The sequence below is a fragment of the Chlorocebus sabaeus genome, chromosome 14, assembly GCF_047675955.1.
Source record: "Chlorocebus sabaeus isolate Y175 chromosome 14, mChlSab1.0.hap1, whole genome shotgun sequence".
Classification (NCBI taxonomy): domain Eukaryota; kingdom Metazoa; phylum Chordata; class Mammalia; order Primates; family Cercopithecidae; genus Chlorocebus; species Chlorocebus sabaeus.
The window spans coordinates 91,735,980-91,758,915 of NC_132917.1; the positions used below are offsets into that span (position 1 = coordinate 91,735,980).

General features: G+C 37.0%; 1 protein-coding gene across 1 annotated transcript in view; it reads right to left on the bottom strand.

Moving 5' to 3' along the window:
* Positions 1–22,936, bottom strand: part of LOC103241291 (uncharacterized) — a 157,774-nt gene that overhangs the window by 106,190 nt on the left and 28,648 nt on the right. Inside the window, exons 19-29 of the mRNA XM_073022717.1 lie at positions 22,539–22,567; positions 22,372–22,444; positions 20,676–20,704; positions 20,509–20,581; positions 18,813–18,841; positions 18,646–18,718; positions 10,604–10,634; positions 7,798–7,852; positions 5,158–5,218; positions 4,290–4,320; positions 1,441–1,495 (exon numbers count right to left, since the gene is read on the bottom strand). Of these exons, the coding sequence (XP_072878818.1) occupies positions 1,441–1,495; positions 4,290–4,320; positions 5,158–5,218; positions 7,798–7,852; positions 10,604–10,634; positions 18,646–18,718; positions 18,813–18,841; positions 20,509–20,581; positions 20,676–20,704; positions 22,372–22,444; positions 22,539–22,567 (539 nt within the window). The remainder of the gene's footprint in view (positions 1–1,440; positions 1,496–4,289; positions 4,321–5,157; positions 5,219–7,797; positions 7,853–10,603; positions 10,635–18,645; positions 18,719–18,812; positions 18,842–20,508; positions 20,582–20,675; positions 20,705–22,371; positions 22,445–22,538; positions 22,568–22,936) is intronic.

Below are 22,936 nucleotides of genomic sequence, written 5' to 3' on the forward strand. Positions count from 1 at the left end.
AAATATGTATTTAATAGAACATGGTTGGAGCTTTAAAAATGTATGAAAGTTTAATCTAAAATCCTAATCCAAGCTCCAGTTGGAAGATATTAGAAAAAATGCTGTATCCACCTTTCCTATTTCCTTTCCATCTTTTGTAATTTTTATTTTCTTCTATCACATATTTTCTCAACATAACTCAACTCAACTTATACATTATCAACATTAAAAGAAAAGATAAATTCAAAATATTCAAGAAATTTAACAGATTTAATTATGAGATATGCCAGGTATATTATGTTACCTGTAACATTCCATTATTAAAAAGCCCATTAGCCTGTTTGTTGATTCACACTAAAAACTATTAAAATGTTTCTTACATGCAAGACCTTATTCTGGGTACTCCAGGATACATACAAAGAGGTTTTCTAGCTTCAAGTGGTTCATAGTAATGCAGGAGCTTTAGAATTATTTTTTTAATAACTAAACACAAAAGCCTCTGAAATTTGAAATTTAGAATGAGATACGAAGACCCTGAGTGAATTTTTTTTTAATTACAATGCAAAACCCTTGTGGAATTAAAGTCTGAGCTTAGGAATATGAAGAGTCTCTGCTTATCAAACAGATTGTTATTTTAAACTAAATGCATATTCTTCAACTAGATAAAGAGTTTAAAGTATACTCTTAATAAAAAGGACTTGGAAAACACAGTGTAATCCCTCAGTAATACAGATGTGAGAACAGAATTAAAATTTCTCATCTCACACCACTTTGTAAAATTAGGGAGAAGGTTTGCTGTATTGCCAGGCTTGGTCTGGAACTCCTGGGCTCAAGAATTCTCCGGGCTTAATCTCTTGAATAGGTGACACTACAGGCACATGATACCATGTCTGGTTAAATTTCCACAATTTCTAATATTATTTTAGTCTAATTATAGAACCAAGAATAAAAATAAATAGCTCTCTGCAAAAATACTGCATGATGACAAAATAGGTGTACAAGAAATAAAAAGAAACTATATGCTATGTGTAACAGGGTGATTCCTGGGTTCCTATAACAAGTCATCTGATGTATTCGAGATTCATTTAAACAAAGGTATGATTAGTCATACTCATATGATATACAACTCAAAGTAAAGACACTTACTCCAATAAGCCTAGACCAAAATTTGTATCTGCTCTATTGTGGGAAAGCGTTCCCAAACATCATTTTTCTGTCACCATGTATTTTCCAGCAATTTTTTTCCAGATCACAGCACTCAAAGTATTTATCAACTATTTATTTGCCAAATTAACAAAAATTAAAATTAACCCCTCCTATTTCTTTAAAATGGTTCTCTCTAATAAAAGATATAATACAAACAGAAAACAATGATAGGTAGACAACAGCTAACTTTTAGAAGATAATAATATAAAATGAGATTCACAGTGAGAAAACTGATTTCACAAGAGAGTACTCTACCTCAGATTCCAAATCAAACTCATCCTCTGTCGCAGGCCGTAAAATATTGTCCGGTCTACAAAGGAAAAAGATACAACAAAAATGAGCACGTTCATTTCTTAAAAGAAAACAAAAACCATCAGTCTATATATGCACATCCCTTCCCAAAAAAAAGGTAAAACAAGGTCTGAGGAAGGTCAGTTATCTGTATATTAAATAATATTTCTTGGCATAATTAAGATATGGCCTCTGTTTTAGAAAACATTTCAGTTACCTATTTCTGCCTCAACCTCTCCCAGCCTATGAAATATCCAATGCAGACTCACCCTTAAACCTGTAACAAATAGTGACCAGGCAATATAATGGCACAGCCAGACAATACTTTGTCCTTATAAATTATCTACCCTAAAGGCTAAACTGAAAATCCAGTTGATATCTGACATGACTTTTGTTACTGAACTGGAATAAACCTGATAACCTAAAACAAGGCACTGTCTCTTCCCCGTGAACTATTTCTGATTCAAAGACTAATCTGTGTCACTGGAAAATAGGAGTCTTGGATCTTCAGCTTTTAAGTTACTTAAAGAATGCCCATTGATTCTCTCTACCCTAGAACACTACAGGAAGCCCCCTGAAACACTGCAAATGTTTGAAAGCTGAGTGTACAAAAGTCAAAGTACAAATGTACATGTTCTTATGTTGTTATAGGGAATACTCTTCATAGAAGATTAAAACATTAAAATTTTTAAAATCCAATTATTGCATTATACAGATCCTGCCTTATTCAGGTCCACAAAAACCAGCAAACTTACGAATCTTCATAGACACTCAGATACCCAAGAGAGAGAATGCTGGAAAAGTCTCCCTCCTGAGTACGTATGGCTCCATTCCATTCATCACTGTCTAAATATCTTCCTTCCTAGGGGCTCCCACTTCTGGATCCCTCTTCTGCAGAGATCCATGGCAATCTCCAAACTACATCTTCAGCCTAGGAAAGCCCAGATTCCTCAAAAGACGGACTGAAATAATTGAGAGTAGGAGCTCTCTATTCCTCTGCTTCTGGAAAGTAAGTCAGTCTCAGTCATCCACTCCAAGCATACGCATATTACCGACTACCCACCTGAAGCTTCATTGCTGATTTGCCAGCCAATCCTACATTTGCCCTACCCTACGTGTATGTGAGAAAATTGAGAAAAGAGGCAGAAAAAAGGAGACATCCACCCTGGCTCACAGATCTATGTACTTAAGCAATCTCCAGCTCCCTAGTTCTTGAGGGGTTCTAAGCCCTCTGTAAGCTGGGGTGGAAGAAGATGATACCACATTCCTATCTGCTCCAGAGACTCTTTCTTGTGGCTCAAACTCTTTTAACATTTTTCAGTAAAAACCTTGAAGTTTGTCAGTTCCTCCAGTTAAACAAACAAAAAGGTAGCAATCTCTTCAGAACTCCTTGAATGCCATATTCTGCCTTTCTTCATAGCTCCCAAAATCCTGTGTTTTCAATTCCATTATCTTTATCAAACTTGTATTAAAGGCAAATATGTGGATTTTTTCCTAAAACCCTCATTTCTGTCCAACTAAGTGTTCATTTCTCTTCAACTTTGGCTGTCCCCTGAAACTTCCATTCTTACCCACTTTAATTGGGTTCAACAGGTCATTCCATGCTCATCCTCTTCCACTGTGTTCACTAGACCCACTCCCTCTTTCTAAAACTAAAATCATTCAATGACAGAATCATGTCAAAGAAGACTGGGTTTTGAATTAAGAAACCTGAGTGCAAATCTCACTTCTGCAATTTACAGTATCCAAATAATTTTCTCCCTTTGAATTTCAGGTTCTCCATCTGAACAACCACTTGATCAGGATGTTCAACAAGGATTCAAGTACTAGAGGATATTTTGTTTAATCTCTAGGATTTCTTAACATTCTGAACTTCTGTGTACCTCTGATTTTTGTCTGTAGGAAAATGGGGAATATTTAGCTGCTGTACATGAGAACTATAATAGAAGATCATAAACCCTAAGAAAAGCAGAAGAGAAAGTAAAAAGAAATCAAGAAAATATTATTAAAATATCACAGAAGGTAAAAAAAAAAAAAAAAAAAACAAAAAGAAACCAGAAAATAAGAAAAAGCTTCAGCGAACTAGGCAGGGTACTCACTTAAAGAGAAAACCAAACTGGGTAAGCAGTAAGTAGAGAAATGAATTAGAAATATCCTTTTAATATAGGCTAAATATAGTTAACATAGTATGGACTATATGTAGATATTCCCCATGCACAGTCAGAAAATATTTTTCTAGGACTGGTCTGGTCTTTCTTATGAAAAACTTAGGGTCCAGCGGCCACAGATCACTGATATCTGCCTTTAAAACTTTGATGGTTAAAAAATAAAAATGTAATATGGTTACCACTGCCATTTCCAAAATATTTGGACAAACTTTTGGAGTAGACAGGCTTCAAAACAACACTCTAAAGAGAGTTAATATGTAACAAAATGTGACTTTCTGAATTGATCTGATGTGAATCAGTACTGTGATCCCATTGCCGCATAGGTCTCTATCCATCCACGCTTAGGGGAAAAAGAAGTGATTTAAGAGCCAGGCAGGGTGATGGTCAAATCATGGGTTGGCTACCTGTTAACTGTGGAATCATGAACCAGTATTTTAACCTCTTTAAACCAGAGTTGCCTAATTAGTAAAAAAGCAGTCATAGCACGAATAGTTTGTAAAGCTGTGTGAAGAAGACATGATACGATAAATGTTAAGCATGTAATACATGGTCTAGCACAAAGCAGAACACTAAAGAGATACTAGCTTCTATTCTCTCTATTCACTAAGTTAAACATATCAATTTTAAAAATCTGTTAAATCATACCTGTTTAAACACTCTTCAGCAGGAGGAAGCACTATTGAATGAAAAGTAAAATGCATTTTAAATCAACAATAGAAAACTAAGGAATATTAAAAACATAAAAGAGCACAGCGGCTTGTTCCTATAATCTCAGCTACTCAGAAGGCTGAGGCAAAAGTATCACTTGAGAAGCCCAGGAGTTTGAGACCAGCCTGGGCAACATAGCAAGAATCTATCCTTATAAAAAAGATACTAATAATAAACAAGAAGGCCTGGCGTGGTGGGGCACACCTATAATCCTAGCAGTTTGGGAGGCCAAGGTGGGTCGATCACTTGAGGTCAAGAGTTTGAGACAAGCCTGGACATCAGGGTGAAACTCTGTCTCTACTAAAAATACAAATATGGCCCAGGTGTGGTGGTGCACACCTCTAATCCCAGTTACTCGGGAGACTGAGGCAGGAGAATCACTGGAACCCAGGAGGTGGAAGTTGCAGTGAGCCAAGATCTCATCACTGCACTGCAGCCTGGGCTGTAGACTAGTAAGACTGTATTTCAAAGAAAGAAAGAAAGAAAGAAAGGAAAAGGAAAGAAAGAAAGAGAGAAAGAAAGAAAGAAAGAAAGAAAGAAAGAAAGAAAGAAAGAAAGAAAGAAAGAAAGAAAGAAAGAAAGAAAGAAAGAAAGAAAGAAAGGGAAAGAAAGAAAGAAAGAAAGAAAGAAAGAAAGAAAGAAAGAAAGAAAGAAAGAAAGAAAGAAAGAAAGAGAGAGAAAGAAAGAAAAAGAAAGAAAGAAAGAAAGAAAGAAAGAAAGAAAGAAAGAAAGAAAGAAAGAAAGACAAAGAAAAAGAAATGAAGAATAAGTAAATAATACAATAGGAAGGTTTCAAATAGCTTACCATCTTCTGCAGATTGTGCAGAAATAATCCTTCTCTTTGGAATGTATGGTTTAGAAATAATCTAGAAGAAAAACACAATAGGTTTAAGAATACATGAAGCAAGTTAAAATAATGATAATCGCCACCATTACTACACAATCTAACACAAAAAGTATAGACATTGAAGTCACTCATATGTGGATTCATACCTCAAGTGTGCCATTTACTTATCTACGTATTCTCGTGGTGTGATGATTATGATTGGTGATTCAGATATTCTCAAAATGTTACTCTTTCAACCCCAGTTGATTATTATACAAATACTCTGATATTCATTAGTTTTTTTATTAACCACAACAAACAAGGACAAAAATTTACTCATAAGTAATTTAGAGTATTAGTGAATAAAACGAATAATAAAAAGGTAAATTAATCAGGTTATTTTTCAAAATATATACACATAATATGTATTTGTGTAAATTGCATTTTGTGGGAGACAATGTGAGAATGTAGTTTTTAGTAGCACTATATTTAAATGCGTTGGCATTGGAAACAGAACAAGCTGCTTCTATTTCGTGTGTCAAAAGCAAAAAACAAATTATTGTATAACTTCAGCTCCTTCCAAAAAAGAGAGAACAAAACCACCAACCACCTTATGGAGCAATGAGTGATGAATGAAGGCCACACATAGCTACTAAATAGAAAGCTGTAACTAAGTATCCTGACAATAGAAACAGAAGTGAAATGAAATAATAGACAGTAAAGACATGCAGTCTGCAAGGAAAAAGTCAGACTGAGGTAAATCATTTTTAAACGAATGGGAAGGAGGGAGAAACAAACAGAAAAACGAGACATGACCGGTCAATCAAACATGAGCTTAAAAGAAAAGCTTGTATTCATAATAGATGCCTAATAATACCGGATAACATTTACTCTACAATGTGTTTTGTGTAAATATTTATGTAATAAAGAGTTTAATTTGCTTACTATAAAATAACACATCACAAGAGTTAACCATGACCATTCACCTGAAAGCTGAAACATTCTTACTACACACACACACACACACACACACACGCAAACCCAGAAAGAGAGAGAGACAGACACACACACACACACACAGAGAGAGAGAGAGGAAAAAACAACAATAAAGTTCCAGCAACTTAGCACTTGGAGAAAGAATTTTTATTCAGAATTCAAAAGAGCGATGTATGTACTGAAAAATATGTATTTAATAGAACATGGTTGGAGCTTTAAAAATGTATGAAAGTTTAATCTAAAATCCTAATCCAAGCTCCAGTTGGAAGATATTAGAAAAAATGCTGTATCCACCTTTCCTATTTCCTTTCCATCTTTTGTAATTTTTATTTTCTTCTATCACATATTTTCTCAACATAACTCAACTCAACTTATACATTATCAACATTAAAAGAAAAGATAAATTCAAAATATTCAAGAAATTTAACAGATTTAATTATGAGATATGCCAGGTATATTATGTTACCTGTAACATTCCATTATTAAAAAGCCCATTAGCCTGTTTGTTGATTCACACTAAAAACTATTAAAATGTTTCTTACATGCAAGACCTTATTCTGGGTACTCCAGGATACATACAAAGAGGTTTTCTAGCTTCAAGTGGTTCATAGTAATGCAGGAGCTTTAGAATTATTTTTTTAATAACTAAACACAAAAGCCTCTGAAATTTGAAATTTAGAATGAGATACGAAGACCCTGAGTGAATTTTTTTTTAATTACAATGCAAAACCCTTGTGGAATTAAAGTCTGAGCTTAGGAATATGAAGAGTCTCTGCTTATCAAACAGATTGTTATTTTAAACTAAATGCATATTCTTCAACTAGATAAAGAGTTTAAAGTATACTCTTAATAAAAAGGACTTGGAAAACACAGTGTAATCCCTCAGTAATACAGATGTGAGAACAGAATTAAAATTTCTCATCTCACACCACTTTGTAAAATTAGGGAGAAGGTTTGCTGTATTGCCAGGCTTGGTCTGGAACTCCTGGGCTCAAGAATTCTCCGGGCTTAATCTCTTGAATAGGTGACACTACAGGCACATGATACCATGTCTGGTTAAATTTCCACAATTTCTAATATTATTTTAGTCTAATTATAGAACCAAGAATAAAAATAAATAGCTCTCTGCAAAAATACTGCATGATGACAAAATAGGTGTACAAGAAATAAAAAGAAACTATATGCTATGTGTAACAGGGTGATTCCTGGGTTCCTATAACAAGTCATCTGATGTATTCGAGATTCATTTAAACAAAGGTATGATTAGTCATACTCATATGATATACAACTCAAAGTAAAGACACTTACTCCAATAAGCCTAGACCAAAATTTGTATCTGCTCTATTGTGGGAAAGCGTTCCCAAACATCATTTTTCTGTCACCATGTATTTTCCAGCAATTTTTTTCCAGATCACAGCACTCAAAGTATTTATCAACTATTTATTTGCCAAATTAACAAAAATTAAAATTAACCCCTCCTATTTCTTTAAAATGGTTCTCTCTAATAAAAGATATAATACAAACAGAAAACAATGATAGGTAGACAACAGCTAACTTTTAGAAGATAATAATATAAAATGAGATTCACAGTGAGAAAACTGATTTCACAAGAGAGTACTCTACCTCAGATTCCAAATCAAACTCATCCTCTGTCGCAGGCCGTAAAATATTGTCCGGTCTACAAAGGAAAAAGATACAACAAAAATGAGCACGTTCATTTCTTAAAAGAAAACAAAAACCATCAGTCTATATATGCACATCCCTTCCCAAAAAAAAGGTAAAACAAGGTCTGAGGAAGGTCAGTTATCTGTATATTAAATAATATTTCTTGGCATAATTAAGATATGGCCTCTGTTTTAGAAAACATTTCAGTTACCTATTTCTGCCTCAACCTCTCCCAGCCTATGAAATATCCAATGCAGACTCACCCTTAAACCTGTAACAAATAGTGACCAGGCAATATAATGGCACAGCCAGACAATACTTTGTCCTTATAAATTATCTACCCTAAAGGCTAAACTGAAAATCCAGTTGATATCTGACATGACTTTTGTTACTGAACTGGAATAAACCTGATAACCTAAAACAAGGCACTGTCTCTTCCCCGTGAACTATTTCTGATTCAAAGACTAATCTGTGTCACTGGAAAATAGGAGTCTTGGATCTTCAGCTTTTAAGTTACTTAAAGAATGCCCATTGATTCTCTCTACCCTAGAACACTACAGGAAGCCCCCTGAAACACTGCAAATGTTTGAAAGCTGAGTGTACAAAAGTCAAAGTACAAATGTACATGTTCTTATGTTGTTATAGGGAATACTCTTCATAGAAGATTAAAACATTAAAATTTTTAAAATCCAATTATTGCATTATACAGATCCTGCCTTATTCAGGTCCACAAAAACCAGCAAACTTACGAATCTTCATAGACACTCAGATACCCAAGAGAGAGAATGCTGGAAAAGTCTCCCTCCTGAGTACGTATGGCTCCATTCCATTCATCACTGTCTAAATATCTTCCTTCCTAGGGGCTCCCACTTCTGGATCCCTCTTCTGCAGAGATCCATGGCAATCTCCAAACTACATCTTCAGCCTAGGAAAGCCCAGATTCCTCAAAAGACGGACTGAAATAATTGAGAGTAGGAGCTCTCTATTCCTCTGCTTCTGGAAAGTAAGTCAGTCTCAGTCATCCACTCCAAGCATACGCATATTACCGACTACCCACCTGAAGCTTCATTGCTGATTTGCCAGCCAATCCTACATTTGCCCTACCCTACGTGTATGTGAGAAAATTGAGAAAAGAGGCAGAAAAAAGGAGACATCCACCCTGGCTCACAGATCTATGTACTTAAGCAATCTCCAGCTCCCTAGTTCTTGAGGGGTTCTAAGCCCTCTGTAAGCTGGGGTGGAAGAAGATGATACCACATTCCTATCTGCTCCAGAGACTCTTTCCTGTGGCTCAAATCCTTTTAACACTTTTCAATAAAAACCTTGAAATCTGTCAGTTTCTCCGGTCAAACAAAAAGGCAGCAACCCCTTCAGAACTCCTTGAATGTCCTATTCTCATACGTCTTTCTTCATAATTCCCAGCATCCTGTTTTCAATTCCCTTATCTTTATCAAACTTATAAGAAAGCCAAATACTCAGATTTTTCCCTAAAACCTTCATTTCTATCCAACTAAGTGTGTGTTCCTCTTCAAATTTGGCTGTCCCTTGAAAATTCCATTCTTACCCACTTTAATTGGGTTCAACAGCTCATTCCATGCTCAACCTCTTCCACTGTGTTCACTAGACCCACTCCCTCTTTCTAAAACTAAAATCATTCAATGACAGAATCATGTCAAAGAAGACTGGGTTTTGAATTAAGAAACCTGAGTGCAAATCTCACTTCTGCAATTTACAGTATCCAAATAATTTTCTCCCTTTGAATTTCAGGTTCTCCATCTGAACAACCACTTGATCAGGATGTTAAACCAGGATTCAAGTACTAGAGGATATTTTGTTTAATCTCTAGGATTTCTTAACATTCTGAACTTCTGTGTACCTCTGATTTTTGTCTGTAGGAAAATGGGGAATATTTAGCTGCCATAACTGAAAACTATAATAGAAAATCACAAACCCTAAGAAAAGCAGTAGAGAAAGTGAAAAGAAATCAAGAAAATATTAAAATGTCATAGAAGGAAAAATAAAGAATCCAGAAAATAAGAAAAAGCTTCAGCGAACTAGGCAAGGTACTCACTTAAAGAGAAAACCCAAGTGGGTAGGCAGTAAGTAGAGAAATAAATTAGAAATATCCTTTTAATATAGGCTAAATACAGTTAATATTACATGGACTATATGTAAATATTCTGCATGCACAGTCAGATAATATTTTTCTAGGACTGGCCTTGTCTTGCTAATGAAAAACTTAGGGTCCTGCGGCCACAGATAACTGATATCTGCCTTTTAAAAAAATAATATGGTTACTACTGCCATTTCCAAAATATTTGGACAAACTTTTGGAGTAGACAGGCTTCAAAACAACACTCTAAAGAGAGTTAATATGTAACAAAATGTGACTTTCTGAATTGATCTGATGTAAATCAGTACCATGATCCCATTGCCGCATAGGTCTCTATCCATCCACACTTATGGGCAAAATAAGTGTTTTGAGAGTCAGGCAGGATGATGGTCAAATCATGGGTTGGCTACCTGTTAACTGTGGAATCATGAGCCAGTATTTCAACCTCTTTAAACCGGAGTTGCCTAATTAGTAAAAATAATAATAATAATAGCACAAATAGTTTGTAAAGCTGTGTGAAGATGACATGACATGATAAATGTACATGTAATGTGGTATCTCGCACAGAGCAGAACACTAAACGGATACTAGTTTCTATTCTCTCTATTCACTTAGTTAACATATCACTTTAAAAAGTCTGTGAAATCATACCTGTTTAAACACTCTTTAGCAGGAGGAAGCACTATCAAACAAAAAGTAAAATGCATTTTAAATCAACAATAGGAATCTGTAGAATATTAAAAACATAAAAGAGCACAGTGGCTTGTTTCTATAATCTCAGCTACTCAGAAGGCTGAGGAACAAGTATCACTTGAGAAGCCCAGGAGTTTGAGACCAGCTTGGGCAACACAGAAGGACTCTATCTTTATAAAAAAAATATTTTAAAAGTTTAAAAATATCCTGTAGGCAGGGCTTGGTGGGTCACGTCTGTAATCCTAGCACTTTGGGAGGCCCAGGTGGGTGGATCATTTGAGGTCAGGAGTTCCAGATCAGCCTGGCCAACATGGTGAAAGCCGGTCTCTACTAAAATACAACAATTACCAGGTGTTGTGGTGCACACCTGTAATCTCAGCTACTCAGGAGACTGAGACAGGGGAATCACTTGAACCCAGGAGGTGAAAGTTGAAGTGAGCCAGGATTGCGCATGTCTTTCATACAAAACATCAGAAGGATTTAAGCCATTATACTACAAATATTCATCATGTTCTTTGACTTGCCTGGTAATTGAGCAGGTACACAATGACATTTACACTTTAGATGAATGTACACTTTAAAACTCCTCAGTGGGAGGGGCGGAGCAAGATGGCCGAATAGGAACAGCTCCAGTCTCCAACTCCCAGCGCGAGCGACACAGAAGACCGGTGATTTCTGCATTTTCAACAGAGGTACTGGGTTCATCTCACTGGGGAGTGCCAGACGATCGGTGCTGGTCAGCTGCTGCAGCCCGACCAGCGAGAGCTGAAGCAGGGCGAGGCATTGCCTCACCTGGAAAGTGCAAGGGGGAAGGGAATCCCTTTTCCTAGCCAGGGGAACTGAGACACACAACACCTGGAAAATCGGGTAACTCCCACCCCAATACTGCACTTTAAGCAAACAGGCACACCAGGAGATCATATCCCACCCCTGGCCGGGAGGGTCCCACACCCACGGAGCCTCCCTCATTGCTAGCACAGCAGTCTGTGATCTACCAGCAAGGCAGCAGCGAGGCTGGGGGAGGGGCGCCCGCCATTGCTGAGGCTTCAGTAGGTAAACAAAGCTGCTGGGAAGCTCGAACTGGGTGGAGCTCACAGCAGCTCAAGGAAACCTGCCTGTCTCTGTAGACTCCACCTCTGGGGACAGGGCACAGTAAACAATAACAAACGCAGCAGCTCTGCAGACGCAAACGACTCTGTCTGACAGCTTTGAAGAGAGCAGTGGATCTCCCAACACGGAGGTTGAGATCTGAGAAGGGACAGACTCCCTGCTCAAGTGGGTCCCTGACCCCTGAGTAGCCTAACTGGGAGACATCCCCCACTAGGGGCAGTCTGACACCCCACACCTCACAGGGTGGAGTACACCCCTGAGAGGAAGCTTCCAAAGCAAGAATCAGACAGGTACACTCGCTGTTCAGCAGTATTCTATCTTCTGCAGCCTCTGCTGCTGATACCCAGGCAAATAGGGTCTGGAGTGGACCTCAAGCAATCTCCAACAGACGTACAGCTGAGGATCCTGACTGTTAGAAGGAAAACTATCAAGCCGGAAGGACACCTACACCAAAACCCCATCAGTACATCACCATCATCAAAGACCAGAGGCAGATAAAACCACAAAGATGGGGAAAAAGCAGGGCAGAAAAGCTGGAAATTCAAAAAATAAGAGCGCATCTCCCCCGGCAAAGGAGCGCAGCTCATCGCCAGCAACGGATCAAAGCTGGACGGAGAATGACTTCGACGAGATGAGAGAAGAAGACTTCCGTCCATCAAATTTCTCAGAGCTAAAGGAGGAATTACGTACCCAGCACAAAGAAACTAAAAATCTTGAAAAAAAAGTGGAAGAATTGATGGCTAGAGTAATTAATGCAGAGAAGCTCATAAACGAAATTAAAGAGACAAAAACCATGACACGAGAAATACGTGACAAATGCACAAGCTTCAGTAACCGACTTGATCAACTGGAAGAAAGAATGTCAGCGATGGAGGATCAAATGAATGAAATGAAGCGAGAAGAGAAACCAAAAGAAAAAAGAAGAAAAAGAAATGAACAAAGCCTGCAAGAAGTATGGGATTATGTAAGAAGACCAAATCTACGTCTGATTGGGGTGCCTGAAAGTGAGGGGGAAAATGGAACCAAGTTGGAAAACACTCTTCAGGATATCATCCAGGAGAACTTCCCCAACCTAGTAGGGCAGGCCAACATTCAAATCCAGGAAATACAGAGAACGCCACAAAGATACTCCTCGAGAAGAGCAACTCCAAGACACATCATTGCCAGATTCACCAAAGTTGAAATGAAGGAAAAAATCTTAAGGGCAGCCAGAGAGAAAGGTCGGGTTACCCACAAAGGGAAGCCCATCAGACTAACAGCAGATCTCTCGGCAGAAACTCTTCAAGCCAGAAGAGAGTGGGGGCCAATATTCAACATTCTTAAAGAAAAGAATTTTAAACCCAGAATTTTATATCCAGCCAAACTAAGTTTCATAAGTGAAGGAGAAATAAAATCCTTTACAGATAAGCAAATGCTTAGAGATTTTGTCACCACTAGGCCTGCCTTACAAGAGACCCTGAAGGAAGCACTAAACATGGAAAGGAACAACCGGTACCAGCCATTGCAAAAACATGCCAAAATGTAAAGACCATCAAGGCTAGGAGGAAACTGCATCAACTAACGAGCAAAATAACCAGTTAATATCATAATGGCAGGATCAAGTTCACACATAACAATCTTAACCTTAAATGTAAATGGACTAAATGCTCCAATTAAAAGACACAGACTGGCAAACTGGATAAAGAGTCAAGACCCATCAGTCTGCTGTATTCAGGAGACCCATCTCACGCGCAGAGACATACATAGGCTCAAAATAAAGGGATGGAGGAAGATTTACCAAGCAAATGGAGAACAAAAAAAAGCGGAGGTTGCAATACTAGTCTCTGATAAAACAGACTTTAAACCATCAAAGATCAAAAGAGACAAAGAAGGCCATTACATAATGGTAAAGGGATCAATTCAACAGGAAGAGCTAACTATCCTAAATATATATGCACCCAATACAGGAGCACCCAGATTCATAAAGCAAGTCCTTAGAGACTTACAAAGAGACTTAGACTCCCATACAATAATCATGGGAGACTTCAACACTCCACTGTCAACATTAGACAGATCAACGAGACAGAAAGTTAACAAGGATATCCAGGAATTGAACTCATCTCTGCAGCAAGCAGACCTAATAGACATCTATAGAACTCTCCACCCCAAATCAACAGAATATACATTCTTCTCAGCACCACATCGTACTTACTCCAAAATTGACCACGTAATTGGAAGTAAAGCACTCCTCAGCAAATGTACAAGAACAGAAATTATAACAAACTGTCTCTCAGACCACAGTGCAATCAAACTAGAACTCAGGACTAAGAAACTCAAACAAAACCACTCAACTACATGGAAAATGAACAACCTGCTCCTGAATGACTACTGGGTACATAACGAAATGAAGGCAGAAATAAAGATGTTCTTTGAAACCAATGAGAACAAAGATACAACATACCAGAATCTCTGGGACACATTTAAAGCAGTGTGTAGAGGGAAATTTATAGCACTAAATGCCCACAAGAGAAAGCAGGAAAGATCTAAAATTGACACTCTAACATCGCAATTAAAAGAACTAGAGAAGCAAGAGCAAACACATTCGAAAGCTAGCAGAAGGCAAGAAATAACTAAGATCAGAGCAGAACTGAAGGAGATAGAGACACAAAAAACCCTCCAAAAAATCAATGAATCCAGGAGTTAGTTTTTTGAAAAGATCAACAAAATTGACAGACCACTAGCAAGACTAATAAAGAAGAAAAGAGAGAAGAATCAAATTGACGCAATTAAAAATGATAAAGGGGATATCACCACCGACCCCACAGAAATACAAACTACCATCAGAGAATACTATAAACACCTCTACGCAAATAAACTGGAAAATCTAGAAGAAATGGATAATTTCCTGGACACTTACACTCTTCCAAGACTAAACCAGGAAGAAGTTGAATCCCTGAATAGACCAATAGCAGGCTCTGAAATTGAGGCAATAATTAATAGCCTACCAACCAAAAAAAGTCCAGGACCAGATGGATTCACAGCTGAATTCTACCAGAGGTACAAGGAGGAGCTGGTACCATTCCTTCTGAAACTATTCCAATCAATAGAAAAAGAGGGAATCCTCCCTAACTCATTTTATGAGGCCAACATCATCCTGATACCAAAGCCTGGCAGAGACACAACAAAAAAAGAGAATTTTAGACCAATATCCCTGATGAACATCGATGCAAAAATCCTCAATAAAATACTGGCAAACCGGATTCAGCAACACATCAAAAAGCTTATCCACCATGATCAAGTGGGCTTCATCCCTGGGATGCAAGGCTGGTTCAACATTCGCAAATCAATAAACATAATCCAGCATATACACAGAACCAAAGACAAGAACCACATCATTATCTCAATAGATGCAGAAAAGGCTTTTGACAAAATTCAACAGCCCTTCATGCTAAAAACGCTCAATAAATTCGGTATTGATGGAACGTACCTCAAAATCATAAGAGCTATTTATGACAAACCCACAGCCAATATCATACTGAATGGGCAAAAACTGGAAAAATTCCCTTTGAAAACTGGCACAAGACAGGGATGCCCTCTCTCCCCACTCCTATTCAACATAGTGTTGGAAGTTCTGGCTAGGGCAATCAGGCAAGAGAAAGAAATCAAGGGGATTCAGTTAGGAAAAGAAGAAGTCAAATTGTCCCTGTTTGCAGACGACATGATTGTATATTTAGAAAACCCCATTGTCTCAGCCCAAAATCTCCTTAAGCTGATCAGCAACTTCAGCAAAGTCTCAGGATACAAAATTAATGTGCAAAAATCACAAGCATTCTTATACACCAGTGACAGTCAAACAGAGAGCCAAATCAGGAATGAACTTCCATTCACAATTGCTTCAAAGAGAATAAAATACCTAGGAATCCAACTTACAAGGGATGTAAAGGACCTCTTCAAGGAGAACTACAAACCACTGCTCAGTGAAATCAAAGAGGACACAAACAAATGGAAGAACATACCATGCTCATGGATAGGAAGAATCAATATCGTGAAAATGGCCATACTGCCCAAGGTAATTTATAGATTCAATGCCATCCCCATCAAGCTACCAATGAGCTTCTTCACAGAATTGGAAAAAACTGCTTTAAAGTTTATATGGAACCAAAAAAGAGCCCGCATCTCCAAGACAATCCTAAGTCAAAAGAACAAAGCTGGAGGCATCACGCTACCTGACTTCAAACTATACTACAAGGCTACAGTAACCAAAACAGCATGCTACTGGTACCAAAACAGAGATATAGACCAATGGAACAGAACAGAGTCCTCAGAAATAATACCACACATCTACAGCCATCTGATCTTTGACAAACCTGAGAGAAACAAGAAATGGGGAAAGGATTCCCTATTTAATAAATGGTGCTGGGAAAATTGGCTAGCCATAAGCAGAAAGCTGAAACTGGATCCTTTCCTTACTCCTTATACGAAAATTAATTCAAGATGGATTAGAGACTTAAATGTTAGACCTAATACCATAAAATTCCTAGAGGAAAACCTAGGTAGTACCATTCAGGACATAGGCATGGGCAAGGACTTCATGTCTAAAACACCAAAAGCAACGGCAGCAAAAGCCAAAATTGACAAATGGGATCTCATTAAACTAAAGAGCTTCTGCACAGCAAAAGAAACTACCATCAGAGTGAACAGGCAACCTACAGAATGGGAGAACATTTTTGCAATCTACTCATCTGACAAAGGGCTAATATCCAGAACCTACAAAGAACTCAAACAAATTTATAAGAAAAAAACAAACAACCCCATCAAAAAGTGGGCAAAGGATATGAACAGACATTTCTCAAAAGAAGACATTCATACAGCCAACAGACACATGAAAAAATGCTCATCATCACTGGCCATCAGAGAAATGCAAATCAAAACCACAATGAGATACCATCTCACACCAGTTAGAATGGCGATCATTCAAAAGTCAGGAAACAACAGGTGCTGGAGAGGATGTGGAGAAATAGGAACACTTTTACACTGTTGGTGGGATTGTAAACTAGTTCAACCATTATGGAAAACAGTATGGCGATTCCTCAAGGATCTAGAACTAGATGTACCATATGACCCAGCCATCCCATTACTGGGTATATACCCAAAGGATTATAAATTATGCTGCTATAAAGACACATGCACATGTATGTTTATTGCAGCACTATTCACAATAGCAAAGACTTGGAATCAACCCAAATGTCCATCAGTGACAGATTGGATTAAGAAAATGTGGCACATATACACCATGGAATACTATGCAGCCATAAAAAAGGATGAGTTTGTGTCCTTTGTAGGGACATGGATGCAGCTGGAAACCATCATTCTTAGCAAACTATCACAAGGACAGAAAACCAAACACCACATGTTCTCACTCATAGGCGGGAACTGAACAATGAGATCACTTGGACTCGGCAAGGGGAACATCACACACCGGGGCCTATCATGGGGAGGGGGGAGGGGGGAGGGATTGCATTGGGAGTTATACCTGATGTAAATGATGAGTTGATGGGTGCAGCACACCAACATGGCACAAGTATACATATGTAGCAAACCTGCACGTTGTGCACATGTACCCTACAACTTAAAGTTTAATAATAATAAATAAATTAAAAATAAATAAATAAATAAATAAATAAATAAATAAATAAATAAAAATAAAAATAAATTAAAAAAAAAAAACTCCTCAGTGGAAGTATCCCAAATTGATCTGCTTGGATATGTTTGGTGAATCCTGTTATATGGTATTCATTATTTTTCATACCTATGTGGTATAATAATAAGCCTACACTTCTTGTATTTTCTAGTTTAGCCTTCAGAAAGTTTTGTCAATCACTCATGGCAGCAAGGTATAATATACAAACCCAATCAAAATATATAAAAAATTATCAAATCTGATATACTTACACAAAATAAAGCCGCTAAAAACCATTAGACATGAGCAAGCTTTTCCATTTGGAAATCACTCCAATATTCATTAAAAATAAATATTTTAGCGGTCAATTAATGAATTCAACATTATTTTTGTTTCTAAAATAGTCTGCTTTGAAGGATCATGTTATTCTCTAAAGTATTTTCATTAAATTGCCATTTTATCCAAAAGTTAGTTCTCTGAGCAACAAAGCCAATGTATGCATATTCACGTTTACCCTATGTGAATAACTAATACCAACAAAACATATATTTCTGATGCCCAATAGTAACAAAGAGGGGTAATGAGTCACTGTGGGTCATCCCAATTCTAGCACTCTTTCCTGCTTCCAGCAGTTCCTGGAGCAGCCAAAATCAAATCTTCTTTTATGCAAATATTCTAAATGCATCTGAAGTGAGTTCCATCAGCTTTCTTCAGCAGAAATCCCAAAATTGCAAAACTAACACCTTTTCCCTCCTTCCTGCCTCACAATCCCTCTTCCTTGAGTAAAATAATTGCCACATCAGAGGTCTCCTTAGTTCTCTTTCTACATTGTTTATGAGTTTTTCCAATCACTTCTTCCCTGTGGTTTTAGCAATATGATCTGATTCCTATAATTTTGATTACTTAATCTCTTTCTCCTTCCCTTTATGATGGAAACCTGCTGGAGAATTAAAGCAAGAATATGCTGTCCTTGAGCCTGTTAGATCTCGCACTGCTCTCCAATCGTTCTTCTTGCCAATTTAATTGTGGGGAAGGATATAATCTTACTACTCAGATCATGGCCAAGGACCAGCAGCATCCGTGTCACCCGAGTACTTATTACAAATGCAGAATCTCAGGCCTGCTGAATCAGAATGTGCAGCTTCAATGAGCCCTCGCTGATTTATTCAGGGAAGGGAAGTTCTCTTCTATCCTGAGTGAACATGACATTAAATGTGTATTGCAAAATTACCTGTCTCAGATTTTTCTCCATCCTTTATTTCTGTGGCTATATTTGAAACAGAATCTTTCTTTTCACTTGTAGCCTGAATGGGATTTAAAACAAAATAATCAATAAGTAAAGCACATTTCATAGACCATGCAGTTAATAGTTCCAAATATAAATGAGAGTGTAATTACCTTCAAGGCCGGTTGTTTCTGAGAAGACACTGAAAAACAAAAGGGATATATAGTCAATCATGTGTAAATATGGTAAATTTATCCCTACGTTCATGCAGTGTTAGCATCAAGCTGTACCCTCCTTCCTGTATTAGTGTAGGCTTTGATGTCTTCTACTTTGTGTCTTGGGACAGGAACATGACAGAAATATACTGAAGAAAACTGGAATACAGGCCTTTTGTAAGTGTAAATATACACTTACAATTTCAAATGTGGTATAATTTGTCATATGTCTAAAACTAAAACAAAACAGTGTCAGTATCAATCCGGATTTGGCAAGTGGTGAGGACAAATGTGATCTAAAATCAGAGGAGCAACTCATACACCTGAGAGTTTATGTCAAAGCAGGTGGTACATGCAACCGCATGTCTTTCTTGAAAGACATCAGAAAGATTCATACCATTAGACTACAAATATTTATCCTGCTCTTTAACTTGCCCCAATTCCTGAGAAAGTACACTTCACGTCTCTTCAGTGGAAGTGTCCTAAATTGATCAGCTTGTATATATGTTAGGTGAACCCTAGTAGATAATATTCATTATTTCTCACACCCATGTGGTGTAATAATTTGCCTAAGTTTCTAGTATCCTCTAGTTTAGACTTTTGAAAGTTTCTTCATCCACTCGTGGCAGAAAGGAGTAATATATAAACCTCAATAAAAAGTATTATCAATTATCAATTTTGACATACTTCTACAAAATAAAACTGCTACAAGCATTAGATAATAATAAGCTTTTACATTTGGAAACAGCTCCAATATTCATTGAAAATAACCATTTTAGGAGTCAATTGATGAATTCAACATTATTTTTGTTTTGAAAATAGTCTAGTTTGGAGCATCATGTTTTTTTCTAAAGCATTATCATTAAATAGCCATTTTATCCAAGAGTTAGCTCCTTGAAAAATGAAGACAATGTAATCATATTTAAGTGTTTAAGTTTATCTCATTTTTATAACTAATATCAACAAAACAAGTATCTCTGATGCCTAATAGTAACAAAGAGGAATAACGAGTCACTGTGGATTATCCCAATTTTAGCACTCTTTACTGTTTGCAGTAGTTCCTGGAGCTGCCAAAATCAGATCCTCTGTTATGCAAATATTCTAAACGCTTCTGAAGTTAGTTCACTCAGGTTTCCTCAGCAGAAACTGCAAAATTAAATAATATTATTTTCCCTCCTTCCTGCCTCATAATCTCTCTTTTTTGAGGAAAATAATTATTACACCAATGGTCTTGTTACTTCTCATTCTATAGTGTTTATGTGTTGTTACGATCATCTCTTCCCTCTGGTCTTAGCAATACAATCTGATGCCTATAATTTCTATTACTTCATCTCTTTCTCCTTTCCCTCTTGATGGAAATATACTTAGATTTAAAGCAAAATTATGTTTTCCCCTTAGTCTGTTATGTCTTGAACTGCTCACCAATGATTCTTCTTGCCAGTTTCAATATAGGGAAATGTATAATCTTACTACTCAGATCATGGCCAAGGACCAGCAGCATCCGTGTCACCCGAGTACTTATTACAAATGCAGAATCTCAGGCCTGCTGAATCAGAATGTGCAGCTTCAATGAGCCCTCGCTGATTTATTCAGGGAAGGGAAGTTCTCTTCTATCCTGAGTGAACATGACATTAAATGTGTATTGCAAAATTACCTGTCTCAGATTTTTCTCCATCCTTTATTTCTGTGGCTATATTTGAAACAGAATCTTTCTTTTCACTTGTAGCCTGAATGGGATTTAAAACAAAATAATCAATAAGTAAAGCACATTTCATAGACCATGCAGTTAATAGTTCCAAATATAAATGAGAGTGTAATTACCTTCAAGGCCGGTTGTTTCTGAGAAGACACTGAAAAACAAAAGGGATATATAGTCAATCATGTGTAAATATGGTAAATTTATCCCTACGTTCATGCAGTGTTAGCATCAAGCTGTACCCTCCTTCCTGTATTAGTGTAGGCTTTGATGTCTTCTACTTTGTGTCTTGGGACAGGAACATGACAGAAATATACTGAAGAAAACTGGAATACAGGCCTTTTGTAAGTGTAAATATACACTTACAATTTCAAATGTGGTATAATTTGTCATATGTCTAAAACTAAAACAAAACAGTGTCAGTATCAATCCGGATTTGGCAAGTGGTGAGGACAAATGTGATCTAAAATCAGAGGAGCAACTCATACACCTGAGAGTTTATGTCAAAGCAGGTGGTACATGCAACCGCATGTCTTTCTTGAAAGACATCAGAAAGATTCATACCATTAGACTACAAATATTTATCCTGCTCTTTAACTTGCCCCAATTCCTGAGAAAGTACACTTCACGTCTCTTCAGTGGAAGTGTCCTAAATTGATCAGCTTGTATATATGTTAGGTGAACCCTAGTAGATAATATTCATTATTTCTCACACCCATGTGGTGTAATAATTTGCCTAAGTTTCTAGTATCCTCTAGTTTAGACTTTTGAAAGTTTCTTCATCCACTCGTGGCAGAAAGGAGTAATATATAAACCTCAATAAAAAGTATTATCAATTATCAATTTTGACATACTTCTACAAAATAAAACTGCTACAAGCATTAGATAATAATAAGCTTTTACATTTGGAAACAGCTCCAATATTCATTGAAAATAACCATTTTAGGAGTCAATTGATGAATTCAACATTATTTTTGTTTTGAAAATAGTCTAGTTTGGAGCATCATGTTTTTTTCTAAAGCATTATCATTAAATAGCCATTTTATCCAAGAGTTAGCTCCTTGAAAAATGAAGACAATGTAATCATATTTAAGTTTTTAAGTTTATCTCATTTTTATAACTAATATCAACAAAACAAGTATCTCTGATGCCTAATAGTAACAAAGAGGAATAACGAGTCACTGTGGATTATCCCAATTTTAGCACTCTTTACTGTTTGCAGTAGTTCCTGGAGCTGCCAAAATCAGATCCTCTGTTATGCAAATATTCTAAACGCTTCTGAAGTTAGTTCACTCAGGTTTCCTCAGCAGAAACTGCAAAATTAAATAATATTATTTTCCCTCCTTCCTGCCTCATAATCTCTCTTTTTTGAGGAAAATAATTATTACACCAATGGTCTTGTTACTTCTCATTCTATAGTGTTTATGTGTTGTTACGATCATCTCTTCCCTCTGGTCTTAGCAATACAATCTGATGCCTATAATTTCTATTACTTCATCTCTTTCTCCTTTCCCTCTTGATGGAAATATACTTAGATTTAAAGCAAAATTATGTTTTCCCCTTAGTCTGTTATGTCTTGAACTGCTCACCAATGATTCTTCTTGCCAGTTTCAATATAGGGAAATGTATAATCTTACTACTCAGATCATGGCCAAGGACCAGCAGCATCCGTGTCACCCGAGTACTTATTACAAATGCAGAATCTCAGGCCTGCTGAATCAGAATGTGCAGCTTCAATGAGCCCTCGCTGATTTATTCAGGGAAGGGAAGTTCTCTTCTATCCTGAGTGAACATGACATTAAATGTGTATTGCAAAATTACCTGTCTCAGATTTTTCTCCATCCTTTATTTCTGTGGCTATATTTGAAACAGAATCTTTCTTTTCACTTGTAGCCTGAATGGGATTTAAAACAAAATAATCAATAAGTAAAGCACATTTCATAGACCATGCAGTTAATAGTTCCAAATATAAATGAGAGTGTAATTACCTTCAAGGCCGGTTGTTTCTGAGAAGACACTGAAAAACAAAAGGGATATATAGTCAATCATGTGTAAATATGGTAAATTTATCCCTACGTTCATGCAGTGTTAGCATCAAGCTGTACCCTCCTTCCTGTATTAGTGTAGGCTTTGATGTCTTCTACTTTGTGTCTTGGGACAGGAACATGACAGAAATATACTGAAGAAAACTGGAATACAGGCCTTTTGTAAGTGTAAATATACACTTACAATTTCAAATGTGGTATAATTTGTCATATGTCTAAAACTAAAACGAAACAGTGTCAGTATCAATCCGGATTTGGCAAGTGGTGAGGACAAATGTGATCTAAAATCAGAGGAGCAACTCATACACCTGAGAGTTTATGTCAAAGCAGGTGTACATGCA